This window comes from Drosophila nasuta, chromosome 3, assembly GCF_023558535.2.
Source record: "Drosophila nasuta strain 15112-1781.00 chromosome 3, ASM2355853v1, whole genome shotgun sequence".
Taxonomy (NCBI): Eukaryota; Metazoa; Arthropoda; class Insecta; order Diptera; family Drosophilidae; genus Drosophila; species Drosophila nasuta.
Genome location: NC_083457.1, coordinates 7,919,380 through 7,944,568, shown reverse-complemented (window position 1 = coordinate 7,944,568; position 25,189 = coordinate 7,919,380). Strand labels below are relative to the sequence as shown.

Here is a 25,189-nt window from a genome sequence, read left to right as displayed (position 1 = left end):
GTAAAGTGAGTAATAGAGAATTATAAAGTATTTTTTAAATAATTAATTTATGTAAGTTTAATTACACATTTCATACATAAATAGTAAACTAAAGCATAATGATAAAGTTGTGTGCACTGTGGAGCAACATTTAAAAAGTGCTGTGAAACACGTACTGCTTTTCACAGCTGACTGACTGTGATTTGCGCAACGGTGTGCAACACTAGTATTTGTATACGCGTAAATCGCAGAGATTTTTTGTTGTTTTCTTTTTTTTATTAAATTAAAGAAATGTTGTGTTCAAGTGCTAATTAAAATGTTAGACATGTAAATTTTGTGGTGTAATTCAATAAGAAAACAAGTGTGAGTACTCAACACAATAAACGAGTGCGAAATAGTTGCAAATTAATGTTGTTTTTATTGCACAGCAATTTTAGCTCAGCGAAGTGAAAATAAGAGAAACAAAAGGATGTATTTTCCTTTGGGCTGGCCAAAGCGCGTCAGTCTGGCGCTTCCTGGCGAATCCTCACATATACGTCACATCTCCTGTGATGCCGTCAAAATATTGGTGGCCGCCATTGGCGCCGACTTCCTGGGCATTTGGTATGCGAATCCATTGCTGCCCATTGCGTATTATCGACGTAGCGCCGAATCTCTGGAGCAATTTGGTGGCAATCAGTTAATTATATGGAAGCCCGACTCTCGTCAGCTGGCTGTGCTTACCGAAGCAGGTTCGTTGCTGCTTTATCAGCTGGACTTTGATGCCAATGGCAATGGCATCTTGATGCAAGTGGATCCGCCCGCTGTGAGCTTAAAACGGGACTCAGCTGAGCTGTTCATCAAGGAGAACATACCGCGCTTGAGTCTGCGTGAAGTTTGCTGCTTCACCTTGGACACCGTCATCTCCACAGTCTGCTGCATTAGTCTAAGTGAGTTGCTCTTGGCCACAGAGACTTGTGAGTTGTTGCGCGTGCAGTGGACACAACTGGAGAATGCAACGGAGGAGCAACTTACTCCGCTGGCCGTGATCAAGCTGCGCGACATTCCCTTCTACGTGCAACAGCAGCAGCAACAACAGCAGCCGGCCAAGTATTTGCCCGCCGTGGGCAACAATTGCTTTGTAGCCTCCTTGGAATACTCACCCTTCATTGGCGGCTGTGCTGCGGTGTTTAGCGATCAACGTGCTGCCTTCCTTATCGCCGATCATCTGCGATTCGAGACCGCACATATGCATGGCTGCTGGGTGCCAGATGTCGCTGATGCCAGCGTCTGCAGCGTCAATCACAAGTTTCGGTTGCTGGCTTATGGACAACAGAGTTCTGCAGTTGCTGTTTATGCTATTGATGATGCTACCGCTGGCTTGGAGTACTCACATCGCTTGATGCTCACTGAGCACGTGCTTCCGGGCAGCCTGGGCGCTGTCAATGAACTCAAATGGAGTCCCGATGGTTGTGTACTTGCCGTGAGCTGGGAAAACGGCGGACTCTCGTTGTGGAGCACTTTTGGTGCGTTGCTCATGTCCACGCTCAGCTGGGACTTTGGACTACATGTGGATCTGCTGAAGCGCAATCCGCTGCAGCTGCGACGTCTCGAATGGTCCACGGAGGGATATCAACTGTTTATGACAAGTCGCCAGGGCGACAATAATGTGCTCCAGCTGCAGTTTGTGAAAAGCGCACTGAGCATGAATCCCTGCCAGAGCACACATTCTCACATACTGCTCCAAGGTGACGATTGTTTGTACATCAATCAGGGTGACAATCTGGAGCAGACTTATGGCAATGTTAAGTGCCAATTTCCCAGCAGCGCAGCAACGAGCAGCGAGGATTGTTTGGAGCTCAAGCAGACGCCCAACATGGGCAGCATACTCACCGAAAGCAAATACTGGACACTGCTGCAGCTTCCACTCAATTATGCGGCTACCAATTGGCCCATACGCTATGCAGCCATCGATGCGGCAGGACTTCATGTGGCTGTCGCAGGACGCACGGGATTGGCGCACTATGCGATGCTCAGCAAACGTTGGAAGCTGTTTGGCAACGAGTCGCAGGAGAAGGATTTCGTGGTCTCGGGTGGCCTGCTCTGGTGGCAGGGGTTCATTGTGATGGGCTGCTATTCGCTGCTCGATCGCACCGATGAGCTGCGTTGCTATCCCGCCGAATGCAAGCTGGACAACCAGTACGGCCACAAGCTGCAGGTGCGTGCTCCGGTCATCAGCTTGAACTGCTTTCGCGATCAGCTAATTGTGCTCACAGCCGATGGCATCGTGAGCCTGTTTCACATGCAAAGACAGTCGGCTTACATCATCAACATTGAGTGCGCCTACGAGCTGGACGTGAAGAGTATTTGCATACATCCGGCGTGCATTGTTAGCTTGACGGTGACGAATCTGCGCAACGAGCTGAAGCCGCAGCAACATCAAACGGAGGCGGAGACGATTGTGGTGAATGTCTGCGGACGCATCCTGATGATACAGCGCGAGGAGGCAGCGCAACAGGTGCCAAATACACTGCTAGCCACTTGCCTCGCGAGCTGCGTGGAATGCTTTTGGTTGTCACACAATCTGGAGCACTGTGCAATGAGAGATTGCTTGTGGCTCTACTCTGGAGCACATGGCATGCGTGTCTGGCTGCCCATACTCCAGCAACGTGCGGAACAAAGCGGCGCACAGCGTTTACACAGTTTCATGTCCAAGCGGATTATGCTGAGCTTCCCCTTGAAACTCTATCCACTCGTCATACTCTTTGACAATGTCATTGTGCTTGGCGTGGAGAACGAGAGCACGTTATATACGAATGAAAGCAACTCGCACTTTGCGCTGCCCTTTGCGCTGATGGAGCGCAAGTCGCAGGTTTATTTGCATAAAGTGCTGCGCCAGCTGATCAAACGCAATCTCGGTTACTCCGCCTGGGAGATAGCGCAAAGCTGTCGTAGTTTGCCGTATTTCCCGCATGCCTTGGAACTACTGCTGCACGAAGTACTCGAAGAGGAGGCGAGCTCTAAGCAACCCATACCAGATGCTCAGCTGCCCAGCATACTCGATTTCATCAGAGAATTTCCCGTCTATCTGCAGACGATTGTGCAGTGTGCACGCAAAACAGAGATTGCGCTGTGGCCCTATCTCTTCAGCATGGCTGGCAAGCCGAAGGAACTCTTTCAGCTGTGTCTGCAGGCCGAGCAGCTGGAAACCGCCGCCAGCTATTTGATTATCATACAGAATCTTGAGCCGTCGTCGGTGAGCAAACAGCATGCGAACATGCTGCTGGACATTGCGCTGAATCAACGCAAATGGGAGCTGGCCAAGGATCTGATACGTTTCCTCAAGGCCATCGATCCCAATGAGATTGATTCGCCGCGCTGTTCGATGGTCATGAATGTGAAGATTGCACCGCCGCAGCCACAAACGCAGACGCAAGTGAATCAGAATGCTGATGTCTTCAATCTGGTGTTGGGACCAATAGCCACCAGGGAACGCAGCTATTCCACCACGGTGACGACTAATCTGCCCAAGGACAGCAACAAACAGCCGCAGCAAACGACTTCGATGGAACGCAGCGAAACGGGGCACAGCGTAAGTGGCAGCAGCTCAGGGCCAGGTGCTGTTGGCGCTGCGGTGGTGCGTCGCAAGTCCACCAAGGAGAGACAGCAGCGCGAGATCTTTTGCATTGATCTGATACTGCAGCGCCATGCGCGGCAGTTGCTGCAGCAACACAAGCTGCTTGACTTGGGATACATGTGTGCGTATCTGGACTTTCATCTGGTCAGCTGGCTAACACAGGAAGCAGGCGGCGCTGCCAAGCTGGACAACATTCCAGCAGCGTTGCAAACGTTGCACACAGAGCTGCAGTTACCGAGTCCTTTTCCGCCTGCGGGACGCGATGATTTTGCTCAGTTGCGTCGTCAGACGGGCAACGCAACTTCCTCGCAGACTTCGGAGTCGGGCTATTTTAGTATAGCGGCACAAATGGAGTCGCCGCAGCTGCAGCCCTGCATCAAGGAGGAGGAGGAACTGCAGCTCAGTTCGCTGCCCATGCTCAAGCATCGCTCGAATTCGCAGTTATCCTTCGATAACTTTCGTTATCGTCGGCTGTATTCGCTGCCCGCTTCGGAGGATGACAACAGCGATGTTGTGGCCAGTTATTTAAACGATAAATTGGCCATTAAACTGCGCTACATGCTGCAACTTTTCATCGAGGCCAATTGCACGGACTACGCTCTAATGTTGTCCATTCTGCTGCAGGATGCTGCGTCCATTTCCCGCATCGTCAACGTCGTCATACGCAGCGAATCTGTCGGCGCTTGTCGTCGCATCGAGGCTGCTTTAAAGCAGCTTAGTCAATGCACTTTCGACAATGGCGGCTCACTCTATAGAGGATTTGTGATGACGCTACAGCCACATATCTATTTGCTGGAACAGTACATTCAATCGCTGGGCGAAACGACGTCGCTGGACAACGCGGCGGATGAGAGCGAGCTGAGTGCGGATGCCAAGTCTGCGCTGGAGAGCGATGTCTTGGACAGCGTGGCCAAAGGACAACAGCTGCCCAACGGAGTTGCCCGTGTTGGAGAGCAGCGGCTGCTCACGCGACACGCCAGTCTCGAGTCCAAATCGAAGACCAAGTCGAGTGGGCAGCAGGGAAATCCCTCTTCCACGCAGTCAACGCCCACGCAGCAGCTGCAGAGGCGCAGCAGTCACGAGACGGGACGCGATGGCTGCCAGGTTATGTAAGGGAAGAAGAATATACGAAAGGACAGACAGATGATAGTCAGACGAACGCGAAGAAATACAGTAAAAACTCTCTATGTGGAAGCTTATTTTTCTATGACATTTGATAACAGTTTTCCAAGCAGACTTTTCATGAAGTGAAATGTTCAGCCAAGAGAGGCGTCACTGTAGACGAACAGACAGCCAAATAATTAGGTAGACTTATAGACAGACGGATAAAGACACATATAAAATACATACGAACAGGTAGAAAGCAAGATTTTGATACAGACGGAGAAGAGAATAGCTTACAGAAAACTCCAACCAAAAGATAGAAAAAGGATTTCTAGGGAAAAACCGAAAAACAGAAAAAAGACAAACGACCGTCAAACGATCGACACTCAAACGGGCGGACAGACAGACAGGCGGAATTCACATACTCAGCGCGTCTACGTATACGCAATGTAACGTATACGCAACGTAACGAAACGTAACGTATACGTAATAAACATATACATAAACATACAATACATATTTATAAATTGTAGATTTTGTGTGTTGTGCGCGCAATGTTTTTATTTGTTCGTTGGTTTGTTGTATGCGTAATTGTTGCAAACTGTGTTAATTGTAAGCCAAACATTCACACACACACACACACTAACCTAAAAAAACACACACACACAGAGCTACACAACGAAAACTTCGATTCTCGAAGGTAAATACTTGTATTAATTATACGTAAATGTAATTCATAACTTAATAGTTGAAATTTGCTGCAATATTTGTTAATTAAAAATTTACAAAACCATCTACACTTAAATTATACAAACAAACAAAAACAAACATATATTTTTATGAATAAAAAGCAATTGGATAATTTAACATAAATTGTGGTCGTTTTATTTGATTACCTGCACTGCTTACTTGAAGAACTACTTACTGAGAACAGTTAAATTGTAACAACGGGCGGATATTCTATTTTAATTGAATTTTGTTTTTGGTGTACATAGGAGCTCAACATTTCAATAGATTTCTTATGAATTCAATTAACAAAACTCCGGTAGTTATTACATTTTTATATCTTTCCCATTTTCTGTTTGTGGCGATCTTGCTGAACTGTTTACAGCCAAAAGTGGTATTGTAACTGCTTGCTGTTCACCCGTTTGCTTATAAATCCAAGCGTACTGCTTGCACAGTCATCACCATAATTGAACTGCTTGTCTCTTCAATGGTAACTGAAAAGTAGTTCTCATTCCATTTTATCGGCGATGCACACAAAGTGTAACTTCTACACACATACAAACAGACGCTCACATTTCCACAACTGTCAATTGGCCACATGTGACTTTGCTGGATACTTTTGGCCCGTAACTCGTCGCAGTTGTAAAAGTTAATCACTGTGACTGATTCATTACGTGCGCTGCTTGATTTGGCGATGACTTCGACGTATTCGCAATGCACACACACACATACCGCACAGGTTACTCTTGACGTGGTGTCTGTTTGTTGCTCTTATTGTCGCTATACATTTTGCACGCTGGCAAGTTTTCAGTGTGCAATTCTTCGCACAGTTGCAAAGTTCGACGGCTGCAACGCAGCAGAAGCGGCAGCTTACAATAAAATCGTAAACGTAAGTGCTTACAAAACGTAATCACTGTGAATGTTACGACTAGACAGAGACGGTGATGGAGACTGCGACAGGGACGGTAACGAGCAGCAAGCATCGCTCCTTCCAACGTCATAGAACTTTTCAGCTGCGCTCTCAAACGTCAAAGTCCCCGGGGCACAATATATGCATACACACGAACACACACTTGCGTACAGTACATGTGTATTTGTAAGTTTGTAAAGTGAATAGCGCAGAAATTCGTGTATTTCGCATCCGTTGTCGCCGCCGACAACAACAGACAACTTCTCACGCCGACTTCCATCTTGTTGTTAACGTTGGTGCTCGCACTGCAGTGTTGGCAATATAGCTATTTTTATATTAAGATTTTACTAACAACCTTCTTATTGAAACTCGTCTTAAATAAAAAAATGTTGTGATATACTCTGGGTTAATCGGTAATATGTAATTTTACTATTTTTTTTACAAAATTTAAACTTTTTTTGAAGCCAACTTAACTGAGAGTCTAGCTTTAACTGGAACTTAAGACCAGTAGCTGACAGCACTGTTCACTGCTTGCGCTGCTTGTTGTTGTTGCCAGTGTTGTAAAATAACTATTGACGCTTCAGCCAAAGTTATAGAAAGCAGCAACGATGTCTGCCTGATACGTACTCGATACACACACACATTCTTACATATGAAATGAAAGCATCAACAGCAGGCACAAGGCACATTGCAACGGAAGTCGTCGCCGTCAAGTGCGCGGTCTGCAGAAATTGTTAAAAAAACTTTTACAAATTCTTTATATTGCGGGCAACAGGAGTAGCAGCACCAACAATAACAACTGTAATAATAGCAACTACAACAGGATGCCGCAGACAACAAAACCACCGACAACAGCAGCAGTGGCAGCAACAACAATAACAACATTACAATGTAATCAACAACACCACATGCGACGGCCGTCGCCCAGAAAAGCAGCAGCCAAGTGCCTGGTTTGCCACTCAAGGGTTAAGCAGCATGTTGTTGCCGTTCTTGTAGTAGTTGTTGTTGTTAGCCACTGCAATGTGTAGGTGTAGTTGTAACAAGTTTGCCCGAAAATATCTGAGCACTGCGGCGTCTGATGAATTTCGAGTTGCCTTGGTGATTTTGATGAATGCCTTCAATATACCATGCCACACACATACACACCCACAGATACACACATACAATGTATGTATGCATGTGAATATTTTACACAAAGCTTAGCCTGAGCAATATTGCAGCTGGGACTACACAACTATCTCCATATTGTGTAACGCAAATACTTATAGTACGAATAGAGTGTATGTTGTACTATATGAATGGCATTTCAACTTGTTGTGGTTGCAATAAAAGTCCGACAGGGAGTTTTGTGCACAACTAACTGCCATATAAAATGGAATTGCGGCGCCTTGATGATCTTCGTTTAGCAGTTAGTTTCAGTGTGACCGCAAAGCTCAATTGCAAAATATACTTTATAACTTCGATAAATTCTGCATACCAAATACCATAAGCCATTTATGGGGCAAATTGTTTGAGAAGCTTTACATTTTTTTGAGTTTCTATAATAAATGGTGATTTAATTGTGCACTTTATATTCAAAAATTTAATTCATATTAGGCAAACTTATGTTTGTTAGCTCGATAACTACTTGAATACCATGTCGATGTGTACTATCAATTGGTAATATCGATACCCATATTAGCTTTTAAGGCATCGAGTAATTTCCCGCCTCTTGTTAGTATTGCGCATCTGAAAACTAAAGTGAAGTGAAGTGAAGTGAGATTTTCTAATTGTGCAAATAAATGACATTATTTAGCATATTGCACCAAATTTGGTTGGCAAGATCGGTAAGTCTATGCAGCATAATTTACTTGCCCAAATTCTAATTTACCATTTGCCCCGAAAAAGTTGTCTGACATGCCAAAAAGTTGAACAAGTCGCTGCTGTTTCTGTTTGCTGCTGTTGCTGTTTCTGTTTGTTAGAATTTGATTTAAAAACCAAAAACAATTTCATTAGCATAGATTACGAGAGTCGTTCAGACAAAACAACGACTTGCATTTCAAATGAACCAAAAGCGCATGTTACAGCTGCCCCTGTGCTCCAACCTCCCTCCCCTTCGCCACCCAACTCAGCGAGCAATTTGAAGTGCAGCTCAATGCTTCCCAAACTAACAGTTGTTGTTCCCCTATCTTGGAAGTCCTGCAACCCTTCGCTTCCCTTTGGCCTTCGCTCCTCTGACAGTCGTCTGCATTTTTAGTGTAAAAATTTCTAAATTGTACATTCATTGCATTTGCATTTTACAAGTAAATCCCCAACTGCCAATCTAATGCATGTTGCATTTGCCGAACTCTGGACGCTCTCCACTCCTAACTATCTGTCTATTTGTTTGTAGCCAGCGAAGCGTCTAACCATTCGTCCAGTAGCCATCGTCGTCGCCATCTCCATCTCTATAGCCATCTCTCTATAGCCCCGGGCTCATTCATGTCTATGTCGACGCTTTTGTGTAAAACACTGAAAACTCGGCAGTTTTTGTTTTTTTCGTTTTGGCGCTTTTATTTGCAACTTTGCTGCAACTTCAACTTTGAACCAACACGAAGCGAGGGCAGCTCGATTCAAATACAACAAGAAAAAAATATATATAAAAAAAACGATGTGAGAGAGCAGCACAACCATAATAAAAGCTCAAAATGCAGGCGTAGCAACCCCGACACGACCCCGAAAAATACAGCGCCATGGAAAAGTTTTGCCCAAAAATCACGGAATCAACTTGCCACCGAGAGTCCATTGCCTGGTTGCTGGCTGCTGCCAGCCAGAGTTGCCACTGCCACTGCCACTGTTGTCCCTACATCGTTAGCTGCATTGAAGTTTTGCCTCCTCCTGAATTGCTTTTTGTGAGCATGAATAGATAAATACGCTGAGCTTCAGCTACTGCTGCTGCTGCTGCTGCTGTAGTAGTAATAGTAGTAGTTAGTTGTTGTAGTTGTAGGTGTTGGTGTCGCTGCTTGTCTGTGTGAAATTTGGAAAACCGCAAAGCTGTCTGGCCAGGCTCGAGCTTCACTTTGGGGGTCAGGCCATTCTCTGCAGCCCCAGCTGTCGAATTTTATTTATTTCGCTAAGGCCAAGAGCTCACAATAGAAACGTTAATGGCACCCAGCTTCAGAAATGGGCATGTCTGTCGCTCTCTCTCTCTCTTTCCTACTTTTTCTCTGTGTCTGTGGATCGGGGCGTCAGTTACACAGTTTCCGTTTGCCTTGAGGCGTTGGCGAAACATGCCTCGACCAAAGCAGACCAGACCAGAGCAGAGTAGAGCAGACCACCTGGGTACCAATCACAAAAGAATCGTCCAAGTTTTTTGGGGCAACATATGTGAGCGTGTGTGCCGGCAAAGTTGTTGTTTCTCGCACTCCTTACACCACACTTGTGAGCGACCGAGTGTCATGTAAATGTTAATGCCTGTGCCCTCTGCACCTTTAGCTCACCCCAAGCCCCTTACATGTTCCATTCAGCTGCAACCCCAAACCAGATCAGCAGCAGCACCAACAGCAACAGCAAAATCAGCAGAGAGAACAACAGCAACAGCAACAGCATGCGGCGTCGTTGGCAGCGTTTTATCACGTGTCAGCAACAGCATCCAGCATCCAGCTTTGAGTCCTTTGCGACACGCCCCCTCTTGCAGTCAATGCCAGAGATGGGTGCGTGACTGGGCGTTAAAGTCGCTAAATGGAGTTTTAAAGTAATACAAAAAGTGCTAGTTGGCTGTTTTCAATTGCAATAGAAGTTGAAATTTTAGGGTTTTCCAATGTTTGAATCTTCCCGAAATTTATTTTACAATTACAATGGCTTTACCTTCGATTTAGTTTGATGTCTTTAGTTTTAAAATATATTCATTCTGCCAATTTTTGGTTTATTATTTTATACCATCATTGCATATTGCATCATACAAAATTTAAAAAAAAAACCTTTTTCCAAGTGGGATTTTACTTTTTTATGGTTCTTAATCAACAAATTTATTCATTTTATCAAGAAAATATAAATATTAAAGTTTGGTTATAACATTAAACTTATTTGTAATTCATCATAAAACCTCTTGTAATTCAATAGGACGATTTTTATAATAAACAATAACGAATAATAGAAATTTGTTAAGCTTAAAACATTGAGAAACTGATATAATAATCCAATAATTATCTATTTCTAAATATAATAAAAAAAGTCATTATATAAATGTTTTAACTTTTTTATACATATCGCTTTTACACACAACGTTTTATTAATTTGCTAAGCAATAATTAAAAGCTTTTTTAATTATTCGTAAAACGTTTTGCATTTCACTGTGCTCATTGCTAACGATGTTTAGCTTGTGTTTAGCGTGCTTTTGAATGCTCACGCTCACGATGCCATCACTAGTTGCTTAGGTGTTTTGGCTGCAGTGATTGGCAAAGCTTTTCATTGCCTACTTTTATGCGCTGAAAGTTTTCTGTGCCTGTCAGCTGCTGACTGACCTCTTGAACCGATACATTAGCAAACCAAAATCAGAGACAGAAACCGAAGCCCGGAGACAAGTCGTTGCGTGAATGAGAGGAAGGCGAGCGGGGAAGGGAGCACGAGGAGTGTGGGTGCAAATAACGTAACGTAACAGGGAACGTAACAGAAGGGAATTACACGCAGGCAGCTCCACCTGCGATGCTTTTTTCTGTCATTGAGGTGCAAAGTTTACCTCATTAATTCATTAATCAATGTGTCTGCGCCTGTAAATGTGTGTGTACGTGTGCGTGTGCTCGTGTTCCTGCCTGCTTGTGTGCGTGTATGTGTGCGTGAGTGTGTTGAATATCTGGTTATGGATGTGGTGTGGGGGAAGTGGAATGTGAGCGAGTGCGTCTGCTTTGTTTTGGCACTTTTGGCGCGCAGCACCTGTAAATAATGGCCCTTTGTTCTACGCCTCAACGGAGGCGGACCCAACGTTCGTTCCTCTGAGTTGCTGCTGCCTGCTTGCTTACGTTTCGTTGCACACCAAAAACAATGCGGCCAAAATGGGCGGTACAAAAACGTGGCCGGGATTGCGACCGGTTCCAACGAGAGTGTGTTCTTCACATTTTGATGAGGAGCGCTGTAGAGAGCCACCGTCCATGACTCGACGGCTTTTTGGCCGACCCCCAAAAGCATTCAATGAAGATTTATGTGCTGGCTTCAGTTACGATTTCTTGCTTTGTGGGCCAGCTGCTTCCGCATGCTTTTTCGTCAATCATTTCGAAGCAGTGGCAGTGGCAGTGGCAGGAGGTCAGTGGCTACTAGTTTCGAATTCGATTTCATGGCTTTTACACGCGCTTTGCAATTTATGCAATTCACTTCCGCGCAAAGCGAGGAACTAAAAACCCATTTACGCAATACAACAAGCCAAAAACTTAATTTCCTGCTTGCCACTGCGCCACCTTTGCTCATGACCCGCAACATATGCCACAGATCATTAAGTTCCTCAGTTAGAACAAAAATAACTAAAAGAAATGAAAGGAAAAGACAGGAATCGCCAGCACGGTTAGATAAACTGCAATTTCGCTGCAACACCTGCAAACTGCTTAAGTTTTTGCCAAGCTGCAAAAACAGTTATGGCAATAGCGGCCATAACAGTGTCGCTTCTCCACCTCTCTACCCCCTTTTCACTCCATTCCCATACAGTAGTTCAGGTAGCATATTTGCCCTGACGTTGTAATCCAAAAGATTTTGCCTTTATGCGAGTGCATGTGTTTGCAGTAAGTGCATAACACTTAAGCAACACTGAGAAAACTGCCAGTTAGGTGCAGCCGACAAAGCACAATCATAATTGGGGAAAATTAAGAAGGGAATACGCAGCTTAGAAAACTTATATTATTATTATTATGTGGCCATTACAACCCTTTTTTTTAAAATGTTTCGCTTTCAATCTATACTATCATTTTCAATCAAGTTTTAAATTGAGAAAGTAGAATATTTGAATGTTTTAAGTAAAGCCTTAAATTTACTTTTTAAATTTGGGTATTATAAATTATCAAATAAAACTATTAAATCTCATAATAATAATAATAATAAATCTTAATTGAAAGAGGTAAGGATTTAATTTTTATATTGTTATAGCCATAAAAGTATGGCAAGGATCGCTATATTACATTAACTTAACTATAACATAGGTAGAATTATGTACTGTTAAGATATAAATTTACTTTATTTAAATTAAAATATTGAAAAATGTTTGAGAATTCCGCGCCACTACGATCAATGGTGTTTAAATAGTTCAAATGCCATTAAAGGAAAAACTTAGTTAAACCATAAAAACTATGTAAATATCATTTTGAAATGTCATCAATATGAATATGTAATTTTGAAAATGACTTCATGTTATATTTAATGAACTCTTGCTGTTATCCAATCAAGTGTCAAGTGCAAACAATGAGCCCTTCACTCAATGCTTGTGAGCATGTTATCAATAATGAAACTGACACGCTTGTCGCCTGTCACTTAAGCCATGCAACTTGAGCTGCAATAACTGCATGTGCGTGCGTCAGTGTGTGTATGTGTGGGTGTATGTGTGTGTTACTTAAAATCATTTATTGCAGAATTATGCATATTTTTATTACACTCGAGTTGCATAAATTCAGGCATTATTGCACTTTACGACCAGCAGTTGCCCCCGAGCAGCAGCCAGCCTCATTCCCTTTTGCTTCGCTTCCTTTGCTGTAGCTGTTGCAGCTTGGCTGTCCTTGTTGCCTCATCGGCTAGTCATCGTTGCAAGTTTCAGGTGATTGCTGCTGGCTACACACACATACATACACATACATTTAACGTTTATATGTTGTGTGCATATGCGACTCATCAGCAGAGCAGGCTTAGATTTTTGCATGCCTTGCCTGTCACACTGTCTGTCCTCAATGGACAGCTGCTGCTCCTTCTCCTTCTGAGAATGAGACTCTGTGGGTGCTGCGGCTGCTTTCAGCTCTCTTGTTGCAGCTGCAGCACTTAAATGCCGCACATGTCTTGTGTCGAAAATTTCTGTCATTCATAGTGTTTTGCCAGCATCATCTCGCAATCTTCTCCCACATGTTCAGATGCTGCTGCTGCTTCTGCTGCTTTGAAATTTAGATTTTTATGACTTGAATGGCAAGTCACAGGCAGTCGCCAGGCAAAAAATGGCAGTAAGTGCTGGAATTGGCTTTGCAACTAGACAGTTTGCCAGCCATCGTATTGCCGTCTATTAGAAATGCACAATTCAGCATTATTTGCGTTATAAACTGTTGAAATATGCCAACATCTTTTTTCGATTTTCTTTTTTTGGGGCCAGGTATCGAGGCCATAAAAGGGTTAATGGCCATCGAAATTCGAAACTTGTCAGCAGCTATTACCATTTTTTTTTCTCTCGCCTTCTTTTTACGTTTCACCACCCCCAGGAAATTATTGAAATACTTTTAGGTGTTATTTGCCTTCATTCTTACATTCATTCGTATTCCTGTTTTGAGGGTGCGTGCTGAAAATTAATAGCTGTGGCGTAGTTTGATGAAATTGCCACTCGAATTTGATGTGACAGCGTTTTATTTTTTATTTTTATTGTATTGTATAATTTCCCTAACCTTCGTAGTATTTGCTTTTTTCCCCTTTTTTGCCGTGTGTTAGTTTTCATAGCACGCTTTTAGGCTCAAATTATGCCAAGTGGCTGAGTGAGTTTCGATTGCTGAAGTTGAATTGGATATCACATTCGTATTCGCATTCGCATTCCACTTCTCATTGTCATTCGCATTGCCATTTCCTCAGCTAACTTCATCACACATACGTATGCGTATGCGTAACACTTAGGCAAATGAGTTGTGAGGAAAAAAGAGTTTTGAGCTTAAATGCTTTGCTCTCTTGCCTGGAGAGTCAAGTGACAAAAAGGACTTTTAGAATGCATCTCTTATTACCAGACACTGAATCAATCGAAAGTAGATTCAAAGTTTGTGGAGTATGGAATTAATTCGGGCTTAACAGAAAATTGATACTCAAAGCACATCTCACATTTAGTTGAAAGCTGCACTAAATGACAATAATTCGAAATTGAAATTAAAATCAATCGGCAACTTTAAGTTTTTTTCTTCCTCAAAGAGAAAAGCATTTGTTCATAAAATGCAAATTTTTCTAGCTGTCTTTTTGACTATCCAATTGACTTTACTGCTTTTGCTTTTCTCATTCTCGCTGATCAAACTGCTCTTATCAATCAATTTTGCAGCATTTGCAATTCCATAGCAATTTTCATTGTAATTTCCTTTTGATGGTCGTCGTTTTTTCCCCCATTTATGCTCGCTTATATTGACTTATGTTATAGCTGAATGATTGCCATATTCTGATTTAACAATTGAATTTTATATCGCCAGAGCATCTATTCAATGCATCGAAGAGGGAGAAGGTGCATTAATGATAGAAAGAGAGAGCGAGAGTTGCTCATTCATTGTGGCCATTCTATCTGCTCAGCTCATTAAGCATACGCAGCGTTGGCAAATTGCCGTGGACATTCCTCATGTGGTTTTGTCCACATAATTTAATTTTAAAAATTTTGCAATTGAATGCCAATTTAAAAATTGCTTAATGATCACCGAGCAGAAGAGAGAGAGAGAAAGAAGTGCAGACACAAATCCAAAACTTGCAGCGTGTGCAAAGCCTGGCAAATATATCACATTACCGCCCCCCGATTGATCCCCCAACCGCTTGCCAACCATTATGTTGGCAAATTAAACGCTTTTTAATATTAATGTATTTTTTCATAATTTTTTCTCATGCTTTTTATTTTTGCAAATTTGTTTTTTTCCATCTTTGCTGGGTTTTTTTTGCTTTCTTCTTTTTTCACATTTTGTTTGAGGGATTTTTTTTTTGGTTTTTTAATTTATATATATACTTTCATGTTGTTGTTGTTGTTGTTGCATTTATTGTGGTGTGTGAGTGTTCGTGTAATGGTGTTTGTGTGTTGTATTTGTTGTTGTAAAAATCATTGGACTGCCATTGAAAATAATTTAATATGCAAATTATTATAAATGCATCACTTGTAAAGTAATTTTCCATAACTGACAACTGCACAAAACTTAAACTGATTTTAAACAGCGGCTGGCAGCAAAACAACCGCAGCAACAACAAGAGCCGCATTAAAATGAACAAACAATCAAACGCACAAACAGACAAACAAACAAGCAAATAAAACAATTTCACATCTGAGTTCTACTGTACATATGTATGTATACGAGTACTACTATATATTTTATGCACTCTGTGAAAATTGTTTAAATAGCCTCGCCGAAAAGTTGACAAACTCTCCTCATCATCATCAGGGCGAGCATAGTTATGCATATTGTTTAAACGTGTTGACTTTGTTTAAGTGGCCATGAGGCCAAATGTGAAAGCGCATTTTAAATAGTTAATTAATATAAATTGTTTTAAAACTTGCCACTGCATAATTTTGCAACTTTCACACACCGGAAACTTCTTTCAAATGAAAATTCCCCAAACTAAATGCTTGTTCAAATTCTGAGTGTGTGTGAGTTCTTCCTCCTCCATCCCAATGGAGTGTATCATGTGATTAATTATGTTTTAAATGGATCTCATAATGTGAACTCTACGTCAAGTTGCTTTCAGTGGCAGAAAATGAACTGCACACGGAAATTTTTTGAAGCTTGTTGCATTTTAGGAAACATCAAAAAATTGTTGATAGAAATATTAAGGAATTAAGAAATTTATGCATTTGCAAAACTTGCCAAAAGTCAGAAAACTTTTTGTACATTGTTTTTTTTTGCCTTCTTTTTGTGTGCGCTTTCATTTACATATCTTTAAAGTTGTAAATCTGTTAATCTGCCTTATGGTATTACATTCTATCTATACGCATAAAAAATAGGTCAATTTCGTTGCTGTTCACTTCGGTTGTTTCTCCCTCATTTTTGTTGGCACTGAACTTTTGTTTTTTTTCCTCGTTTTTTTTCTCATATTGTTTGCTTACAACTTTTGGCATTGTTTGTGTGCCAGGACACGCCCACACGCGCAGTGCAGCGCCCACTTGGCACGCGCCCTCCATTCTTTCAATTTTTATGTTGTTTTTGGTTTCGCTTTTTTTGCTTTTTGTTTAATGCGCCATGTGTTTGCGCTTTAATTGAATATAAATGTAAATTAATGATGCAAAAATAATTTTTGCTTGGAGGCTTTGCCCCCGTTTTTTGTTGTTGTTGTTGTATGTGTTTATTTGTTTGTTCGCTGCCTGGAAAAGTAGCCGGAGTTGTTGTTGTTATTGTTCCTGTTGCTGCCTTTCTTATTGTTGTTTGTAAACATTTTCATTTTGCGGCGTTTGTTGGCAACGCTTTTCAGATTTTCATTGGCAGTTAGCAGTTATGTAATTAATTTGCATTTAACTAAATTTGCATAAATAAATACACAATGCATTTAATCGTAAATGCTGCTGCTGCTGCTAAACACACACTATAAAAGAAGTGCCATGCACCTAGCTGATTTGTATGCATATTCAGTGTGTGTCTGTGTGTGTCTGTGGGCGTGTTTTGTGAGAGTTGTATGACAAAAAGTATTGCATACTTTGAGGGGGCAGTAGTGGGAGATGTTTTGGGTTGCATTTCAATTGAACTTAACTACAAATTGTTTGGTTTGGTTGTACAATAGATTGAACAAACAAGATTTACAATTAAGTACTTATGCATGTCATGGCTTTCATATATCGTTCATATAGGGTACAGTTACAGTTGTAGTTGTAGTCGAGTCGTAAGAATAGTTTTGCTTAGCTTTGCGGTTTTATATAGTATATTACAAAATGATTTAGTCGTAACTTAAACTTGTTTCAAGTGTTGAGTGTCGGAACTTAGCTCACAATCAAACAATGCTTTCTTTCACTTTTCGTTTGGTATCAAAAAATGCCTGTCATGTTATTACGTTGATGATGTCTTAATGGTCCGAAATGCTTGAAACTGGCTAAATGCTTAAACACTTGCTTGCTTTGACAGTTTGAGGTTGAAGGGAAGAAAGTTTAGGAATTCTTGGGTTTAAACTTGGCTCAAGTTGAGGTCTGCCTGCATCAGGAATGATTATGTTAAAAGTGAGGTTATAGCATTCATTTTAAACTGCGGTTAAACTCGGTGAAGTTTTCGGCAGCGGTTAGGTTAAGGTATTGGAGGTGTCAGTTGTTGGTTTGCTTTAGCCAGCTTGGCATTTCGATACCATTTGCTAGGTCTATCTTGTGTGTATGTGGGTATCTTATGATCGAATGCCTTAAACGGTATTATCTATTATGCTTTACTTTAGTTTACGCTTTTTACTTTTTAGTTACTTTAATGTGGCTGTCATCTAGGTTGCTTAATATTTCATGTTTTTTTTCTTATTTTTTTGGGTTGGTTTTTTCTTTTCGGTCTGCTTTGATTCGGCATTAGTTTATGGGCTGTGGATTTATTTTGCTTCTGGGGGACATGTTCACATCTCTATATTTATTTATATATATATATATTGTATATATATGTATGCTATACCTATGTATGAGTATGCTGTATGTATTTTGTATTACATTTCATGCAGGAGTTATACACAAACATTGATGCTTCATTTTTTAATGCTATGATGTATGTATGTATGTAGTTTTGCTTTTGCTTATTTGTTTGATTGATTGATGTGTTGTGGTATGTATGTTCTTCTCTTCTTTTCTCCTCTGCTCGCCAGTTAATCCACCTATTTATTTTCCTTTTGCTACTATGGCTAACGACAATGCTACTACTATTTTGGTTTCATTCACTTTTTTTGTTTTTTCCATTTGTTTTTTTTTCATCTTCTACTAACGACACATTTAAATATTTGCAACTGCTCTACATTAAAATAGTTTTTTTTATATTTTTTATTTTTCTTGTATTTGCTTTTATCATATGCCATTCATTTTGTCACATTCCGCATACGCACCGTGAGCCAATAGGCTCAACCCAACCAAAAAAGTATGCTACACTTTTCACTCAATCGCAAAACTATTTGCTATAGTACTATATTGTTTTTATTCTTTAACCTATTTCATTATGCTCTCGTTTTTATTTTGATAGCTATGCATTTGCTTTTTATTGCTTTTACTTTTACGTTTATGTTATGTTTCATTCCATATATATGTATGTTTAGTTCTTTATAGGCTTTTGCTTTTTTTATTTCATATTTGGGAGATTCCTATTTTTTTTGTTGCGCTTTTCTCAGGGTTTCGTTACGTTTCTTCTTTTTGAAAAAATTAAGGTACACACTAAAAATAGTTTAGGTTTTCCGTTCTCTCTTTCTTTTAGGTAGGTTCTGTGATTTTTTCTTATACTTTTTACTTTTCATTCATTTTAGGTTGTGCTTTATAGTTTCTTCATTCAAAAAATAAAATGGAAATTTTCAATAAAGGGACCTTAATGGCTTAGTATCCTACTAACATGCTACGTTCTTATGTTCTGTGTCTGTGTTTGGTTTGTCTATGTCTGTGTGTGTGTGTGTTTGCCTTTTGTGCTACTTTGATAGACTTTACCTGGTCGTAAGACAAGTACAAGTAGAGATGCTTGTTTTAAGAGTAGCTTTGAGCTATAGACAAAAGACTTCTTGTTGGCATTGCGGCAGTATAAGGATATTAAGAAGCTTCCAGCGCCAGTTTGAAGTTGCAGTAAGCGAGCTAATTGGGTCAGTTTTTTTTCTCTTGCGTAAAAAAATATCTTATTAGTTGGCTCAGAACAATGCGTTAAAACTGACAAAGAAATGCTAGAGGAGAAAAAGCAACATGCTTATACTAAGCAGGGTACAAGTGCCACAGCTAAAAGGATGGGAATAAATTACAAAGGCAATGCCATTTTATTATGTGTTTAATCAAAAGACAATGAAAACTTGAACAAGTAATATAAAATGGCTTAAGCTTTTGTTGCTCTTTAAAGCGCATAACAACTTTTTGCTATTTTGCAATGAAAGATGAAATTTATAATTGAAGCAAAACTTTTAATTGATCCAAATGAATATAAATATTGAATTGATGAGCCAATGGCTTGAAACTTTTCAGCAGTTGTAGCTAACTGAATTGCTTTTTTTTTTTTGATAATTACAGAGATCTAATTGATAGATTGATGTGCTTTTAAAAATATTAAAAAAGAAGCTAGAAAATACTCTTAACATTTTTGTAGATACATTTGAAACATATTTAAATTGAGTAAAAGTAAATAGATTCTGCTCTAAACAATTTAGTTGTTTCTCGTAGCTTTTCTCCACCATTTAACATTGCTTCAAATGGTCATCAAGAAATTTTTGGTAATTAAAGTTAACTGATTTATTTTTGTTTAATATTTAGAGTGATCTAATTGATAGATTGATGTGGCTTCTAAGAGAGAGAAGTAAAGACTTATATACTTTTGAATGGCTTCAAGGTATAGCGAAATTAAAGAAAAGTGAGCAAATACACTAAACACTTTAAGATACATTTGAAACATATTTAATGTTAATATATGTAAATAAGTAGCCTAAGCAATTCAGCAGCTCCAGCACAATTGTTTCTCATAGCTTTTCTTCAGCATTTCACACCTCTGTTTAGGAGAAGCAGTTGTGTTGGCTCTGAAAGTCGAGTAGCTGTTGCTGAAAGGCTTCAGAAAAGCCGCTCGCTTAGCATAACTTCATTGAAAACTTCTGACATTTTTCACTCACACTCTCTCTACTTCTTGGCTGCTTGCCCTGTCTTTTCACTATTTTTGTTTAGCATCGCATTCTCTACAAATCCGCCAGTAAATCTTCTTTTCATTCCCATAGCACAAACGCTAAAATGTTCGCTAAATGTTTGCTAGAATGTGTATTCGTGTGTGTGTATGTGTGTGTTGCTTGTTGCATTTTAAATGTAGTATATAGTTTCCTTTTACTTTTTGTTTAGCTTGAGTTTATACTTTTTTGTTCTTCGTCATGTTGTTGTTGTTGGTATGTTAGTTTCGCTTGTATTTTTTTTCGTTTCGTTTTTTATGTTTATGTAGTTTTTTAAACTATTTTCTGACTTTTTGTCGTAGCTATCGCAAGTACATTTTCCAAAACCGTTTTTGTTTGCATTTAATTAAATTATATAGTATAATACTTTTACTTTATATCTTTTGTTTTTCGTTCTTGTATAGTGTAGATGTTTTCAGTTGTTGTGCAGAATGTTGTTCTTCTTGTTGTTGTTCTCCATTGTTACTTGCTCGTGAGTCTGTGTATGTGGGGAAAAAATCAAATATTTAATCGAAAATGCTGAAGAGTTGCCGCTTTTTGAGTGACTTTAATTATGTTCGATCCATATTGTATTCGATTTCTTTTCTTTCTTGTTGGCCAGAAGTTTAATTAAAATGCCAGACAAAAACCAGCAACAACAGCAACAAGCGCAAAAAAATGGCAGGTTGCTATGATAAGGCCTCCCAAAAAAAAACTGAAGAATGAAAGGGAAAACGAAAATATAAAGAGTATAGGCCAAACTATGAAAACCTTTGCTTGTTGCTCGCTTTCCCGCTTTCATTTTCATTATTTCCATCATTTTTTCTTTTTTTTGGGTTTTTCCTAATTAGACACACTCATTGTTGTCGTCATTGGCGCTCTGTTTTCCTTTACTGGGTCAAAGCTTTGAAAGTGGAGGCAGGATTGCAGCTAGAAAGGGAATAAGGATCGGGGGGAGGGCAAAAGGTGGGTGGCGTCACAAAGTGCCTTACTCGACGCCCATTAAAAAGTTGCTCGTCAAGTGGCCTGATGCAAAAACAAGAGAAAAAAACTAAAGTCAGCAGTATAAACCTCAAACACGTTGGCCCATATTTAACAGTCACGCCCCCAAGGCATACTCCTCGAGCTCTCTTCCCTCTTCTCTGCACAACAAACTTTCCTTTTGCGTTTATTTTTTCTGTGTTTAATTTCTAACAGGGCTAAAGTTCTTCTTTTTTTGTAGGTGTTTTGTATCTATATACTATTTGTGTATATGTGTGTGTGTGCTTGGGTGAGTGTGTGTGTTGGTTTGCGCAAATAGTTTTTAATTTGTGGCAAACTTTCTAACAGTTTGCGCAAATTTTTTCTCATTATTTTTTTTGCACGTTACGTTAAATATGGGGAATTTTTTGATTGTTTCAACTTTGCATTTGCCAACTTGTCACTAATCCATAGTTAATGCCAGTTAACAGCAGTTATCCTAAAAATATATACTATATATGATTTTTGTATAGATATATATATATATATATATATCTTATATATTCTATACGCATGCAGCAATCGCTCTTATCTGATGCCATTTTGGTATAAAAATTGTAACTTTAGTTTTTTTTTTGCTTTTTTGAGGGGGTTTCATTTAATCGCTTTACGCTTTGCTTTATTTACTTTTGCTTTTATTTGTATTTGTATTTTTATTAATATTAGTTTTTGTTTTGCCATTGTATAAAATACTCACATTCACATTTACAACTACGAACCACGTAACTACTTATAGATGTATTGTATTGTATATATAGACTTTATAGTAATAGTTATGTATGTATATATATATATATTTATTTATTTATATGTATGTTTTATGTTGTATGTATATCGTAATCGTATTTATGCATGTATATATGGTATATTTTACTACTCTCGAGCAGAACTTGACGGCCCTCAACTCTCTCGTCTGGCTAGGAGTCATATCTGTGTGTACATACCTAACATATATATAGTAGTTGTGATCTCTCTATATATATGTTTATATACGATCTATATATACCTATTATACCTATGCCCATTCCAAATACCTAATCACACACCCTGTATAATGCTTAGCTCCTCTCTAGCACGCGAAATTATTTCGCCTGCAATTAACGCATCGTCATCGTCGTCGTTTTGCCTTATCGATTGCCTTATCAAGTAGAAAGTATTTACACCTTAGTTTGCTAGCATACATTTAGTTATGGCTACAGATCCATAGTTAGAAGATAAATAGTAAAAAGAGACAGAAATAGTAATAGAGAGTTAGTTTAACGATATAAATACATAAGAGTATAGTGAATGAAATGAGATAGAGAAAGGCAACACTTTGAGTGCAGAGAGCATTATATCGAGTCGAGTTTTGAATAGTAACTGAACACATATAAACCTAGTAGTAAATAATAGGAAGTTAAAGCGAGTATTTATAGTGATAAATCAACAAAAATATACAGTTTTGAGCTAGGTGTAGGCAATTTGCAATGAAATACTAACTAAACTGCGTTTTTTGATAGTTTCGATAGTAAATCTGTCACAACTCTAGAAAATATAGTTTACATTTATCGATATATCTATTAGCCGCCCATCCCTAGCAAACATAATTAATAGTATTTTTTAACGGAAATCTATACAGTATGGCAATCTCTTGCCGAAGTTCTTATCTGGCCTTTAACTCAATTGAAAACTATCGATAATTATCAATCGTATATCATTATCATCATCATCATCATCATCATCATCACACTCGCTAAAGAGTCGGGTAGTCTTGTAGGAGTTTGCCATTTCCGAATCAAAGAAACAAAGTAAAGGTCGCAAGTCTTTCCAAACATTAACTAAATAAATGTGTTACTTAGTTGCTTGTTTGCTCTTTTTGTTTTCTTTTCTTTTATATATGGACGTATATAATTTTTTTATATGCTGTAATTTATGTAGTTCTTCCTCTTTTTACGCTCCGAACTTAGTTCCTTTTAGTTTGCACGCACTACAAGTGACTAAACTTAACTGGGATTCGAGTATGTTTTCATGCTTTAGGTGTTTTCTTTATGATCTATATATGCTATGTGTATGCATTTTATGATGTATGTAAGTATGTTTATGTTTATGTGGTTTAGTTTTTATATGCCATCTTCCTGTTCTTCAACTAACTCGTCTCTTCCTTGCTCATTTTGCTCAAGTGATTTACTGAATTTCTTCAATTACGATTGTGTCTTGCAATGCCCAACAAAAATCATCAGACGTTCAAGCTTTACATGAGTCCAACCCTATATATAGATAATATATATTATATGTATATGCTATAGACTATAATAAAACTATTATGTAGAAGGAATGACTGTACTAGTATTTAGTTTTATATATATACTATATACTCGTAGTTGTCTATTTAATATGTACTCGTATATATATATTTTTGCATTCTTTTTTTTGCTTTTTCCTCTTAGTTTTTTATTTTGTTTTGTATATCATATAACGACAACAACAACTAATTATTGCTTTTCGGTTTTAAAATGCGGTACGCGATTATTTTTTTTATTTTTTTCTGGCTTTTTTTTTGTGTGTTATGTTTGCTTGTTTCTTACTTAAAATACGTTAGAAAAAAATCATTAATAATTTACTAAATACTAGAACAAAAACAACAAAATGTGCGCGAAACTTGGCATAAAAAAACAGGGAGAAACAGCAGGATATAGGACTGAGGGTCTGTTGCGGGTTCCTTCTAGCTTATTATGAATAATTAATAGTATTTTCATAGTGTTTTTTTTTTGTGTTTTTTTGTCATTACATTTTCTGTACTGCTTTCATTTTTTTGTTTAGTTTTGTTTTGTTGTCTGTCTATTTTTTTTTGTTTTTTGTATTGTAGTAGGATTAAGAGCTGCCATTTATAGTTAAAGAGTTGTAGTTGCCTTTTTACTGTTTTTTTTTTTTTATATATATGTAATGTAATGTAGTATGTATATAGTGTAGTTAGACGGTGGTGCTTGTGCCTGTGTTGCTGCTGCTGCTGCCGCTGCTTCCCTGTGCCGGTCGCGCTCCTCACGTCCTGAGCATTAGGAGCAGCCACCATGAGGAGGCTCCCAGCCACAGCAGACAACTGGAGAGCTGTCCACAATTATTCTTGGTGGCACCACTTAGTCCACCATGGCCGTCGGTCGCCGAGCTGCGACTACTCCGCGCCGCACCCTCGATGATGTTGTTGTTGTCCAGCTCATGAAGCACCGGCAACTCGCTGAGATCCGCCGATGGCGAGGTGCGTTCCGTGATGGGCGCATAGAGACGCTTGGGCTTGCAGCGTTTGTGTTTCTTATACGTTTTGGTTACATTTATGCTGTAGCCTTCGAGAAACTCCGAGCCCTGCAAGAGAAGGAAATGGATAAACATTAGCGTTACGGTGGCTTCTAATAAATTACAACGTTAATTAAATACAAAAATACAGCACACAACGTAGAAAAAACAAACGCAAGTAAGCTAGAGAGAGAGAGAGGAAATTAAAAAGCTTATTTATGTCTTTGATATTGTAATAGAACCCACTAAGTAGAGACGCAAAACTTTTCTCTTATGTATGTTCCCGCTAGTTATATTATTGCAAGCACTCTGAGAAATGCAATTTCCTTGGCAGCAAGTCTCTCTCTCTTTGGCTTTGGCCTTGGCAAACTCATTAAAAATGAGCTAAATAATTTTAATTCGCATTAAGCTAATTGACGCGATGATATCAGAGGCAGCTAAGTCATATATTTTACTTGGTTTTTAACATTATTTTTAAATATGTATATAAATAAAAACAAACGTATATCATTTACTTAACTCTTCAACTGTCAAAATTCATTAAAATGTGTTAAAGACACAAATGTAAATGCTAGATTTCCATAAATTTTGGATAATTGCAGCTGTTTCAATTTTAGTCTAATAAAGCGATGAGCTGGACCACAAATTTTCGCCAAATTCTACGCCATTGCGACTTATTTATGATCCTCCTTCTAATGAGAATATTCAATTAAAACACGGTCGATTTCAAACTAAATTATGCCCAAGATAGATAGATAACATAGATGCAGCAGCAACACATTGCTGTATTGCGGTATACGATTGCCATGATTAAACATACTTTATGCTGTCTAGTCTAGGATCTCTCATCTACCTATTTCCAACGCCCCCCACCACGAACTGTTTGGCAAGGCGCA

At 39.3% G+C, this 25,189-nt stretch overlaps 2 protein-coding genes and 1 long non-coding RNA gene across 3 annotated transcripts in view; 2 read left to right on the top strand and 1 right to left on the bottom strand.

The window, feature by feature from the left end:
- Positions 1 to 106: 106 nt before the first annotated feature.
- LOC132790099 (guanine nucleotide exchange factor subunit Rich) lies at positions 107 to 5,561 on the top strand. The gene is made up of 2 exons (XM_060798537.1): positions 107 to 342; positions 408 to 5,561. The coding sequence occupies exon 2, from the start codon at positions 449 to 451 to the stop codon at positions 4,706 to 4,708; it is 4,260 nt and encodes a 1,419-aa protein (XP_060654520.1). The 5' UTR covers positions 107 to 342; positions 408 to 448; the 3' UTR covers positions 4,709 to 5,561.
- A 2,461-nt stretch (positions 5,562 to 8,022) lies between these two features.
- Positions 8,023 to 25,189, top strand: part of LOC132790108 (uncharacterized) — a 38,011-nt gene continuing 20,844 nt past the window's right edge. Inside the window, exon 1 of the long non-coding RNA XR_009632771.1 lies at positions 8,023 to 8,161. This is a non-coding gene — a long non-coding RNA (uncharacterized LOC132790108). The remainder of the gene's footprint in view (positions 8,162 to 25,189) is intronic.
- LOC132790101 (MOXD1 homolog 2) overlaps positions 23,890 to 25,189 on the bottom strand; it is a 142,752-nt gene continuing 141,452 nt past the window's right edge. The window contains 1 exon segment of the mRNA XM_060798538.1: positions 23,890 to 24,362. Within this exon segment, the coding sequence (XP_060654521.1) occupies positions 24,045 to 24,362 (318 nt within the window). The 3' untranslated portion in view covers positions 23,890 to 24,044.

What these genes read in the sequence shown, in the direction of transcription:
- LOC132790099 (XM_060798537.1), top strand. Translation starts at nt 449, where the DNA reads ATGTATTTTCCTTTGGGCTGGCCAAAGCGCGTCAGTCTGGCGCTTCCT.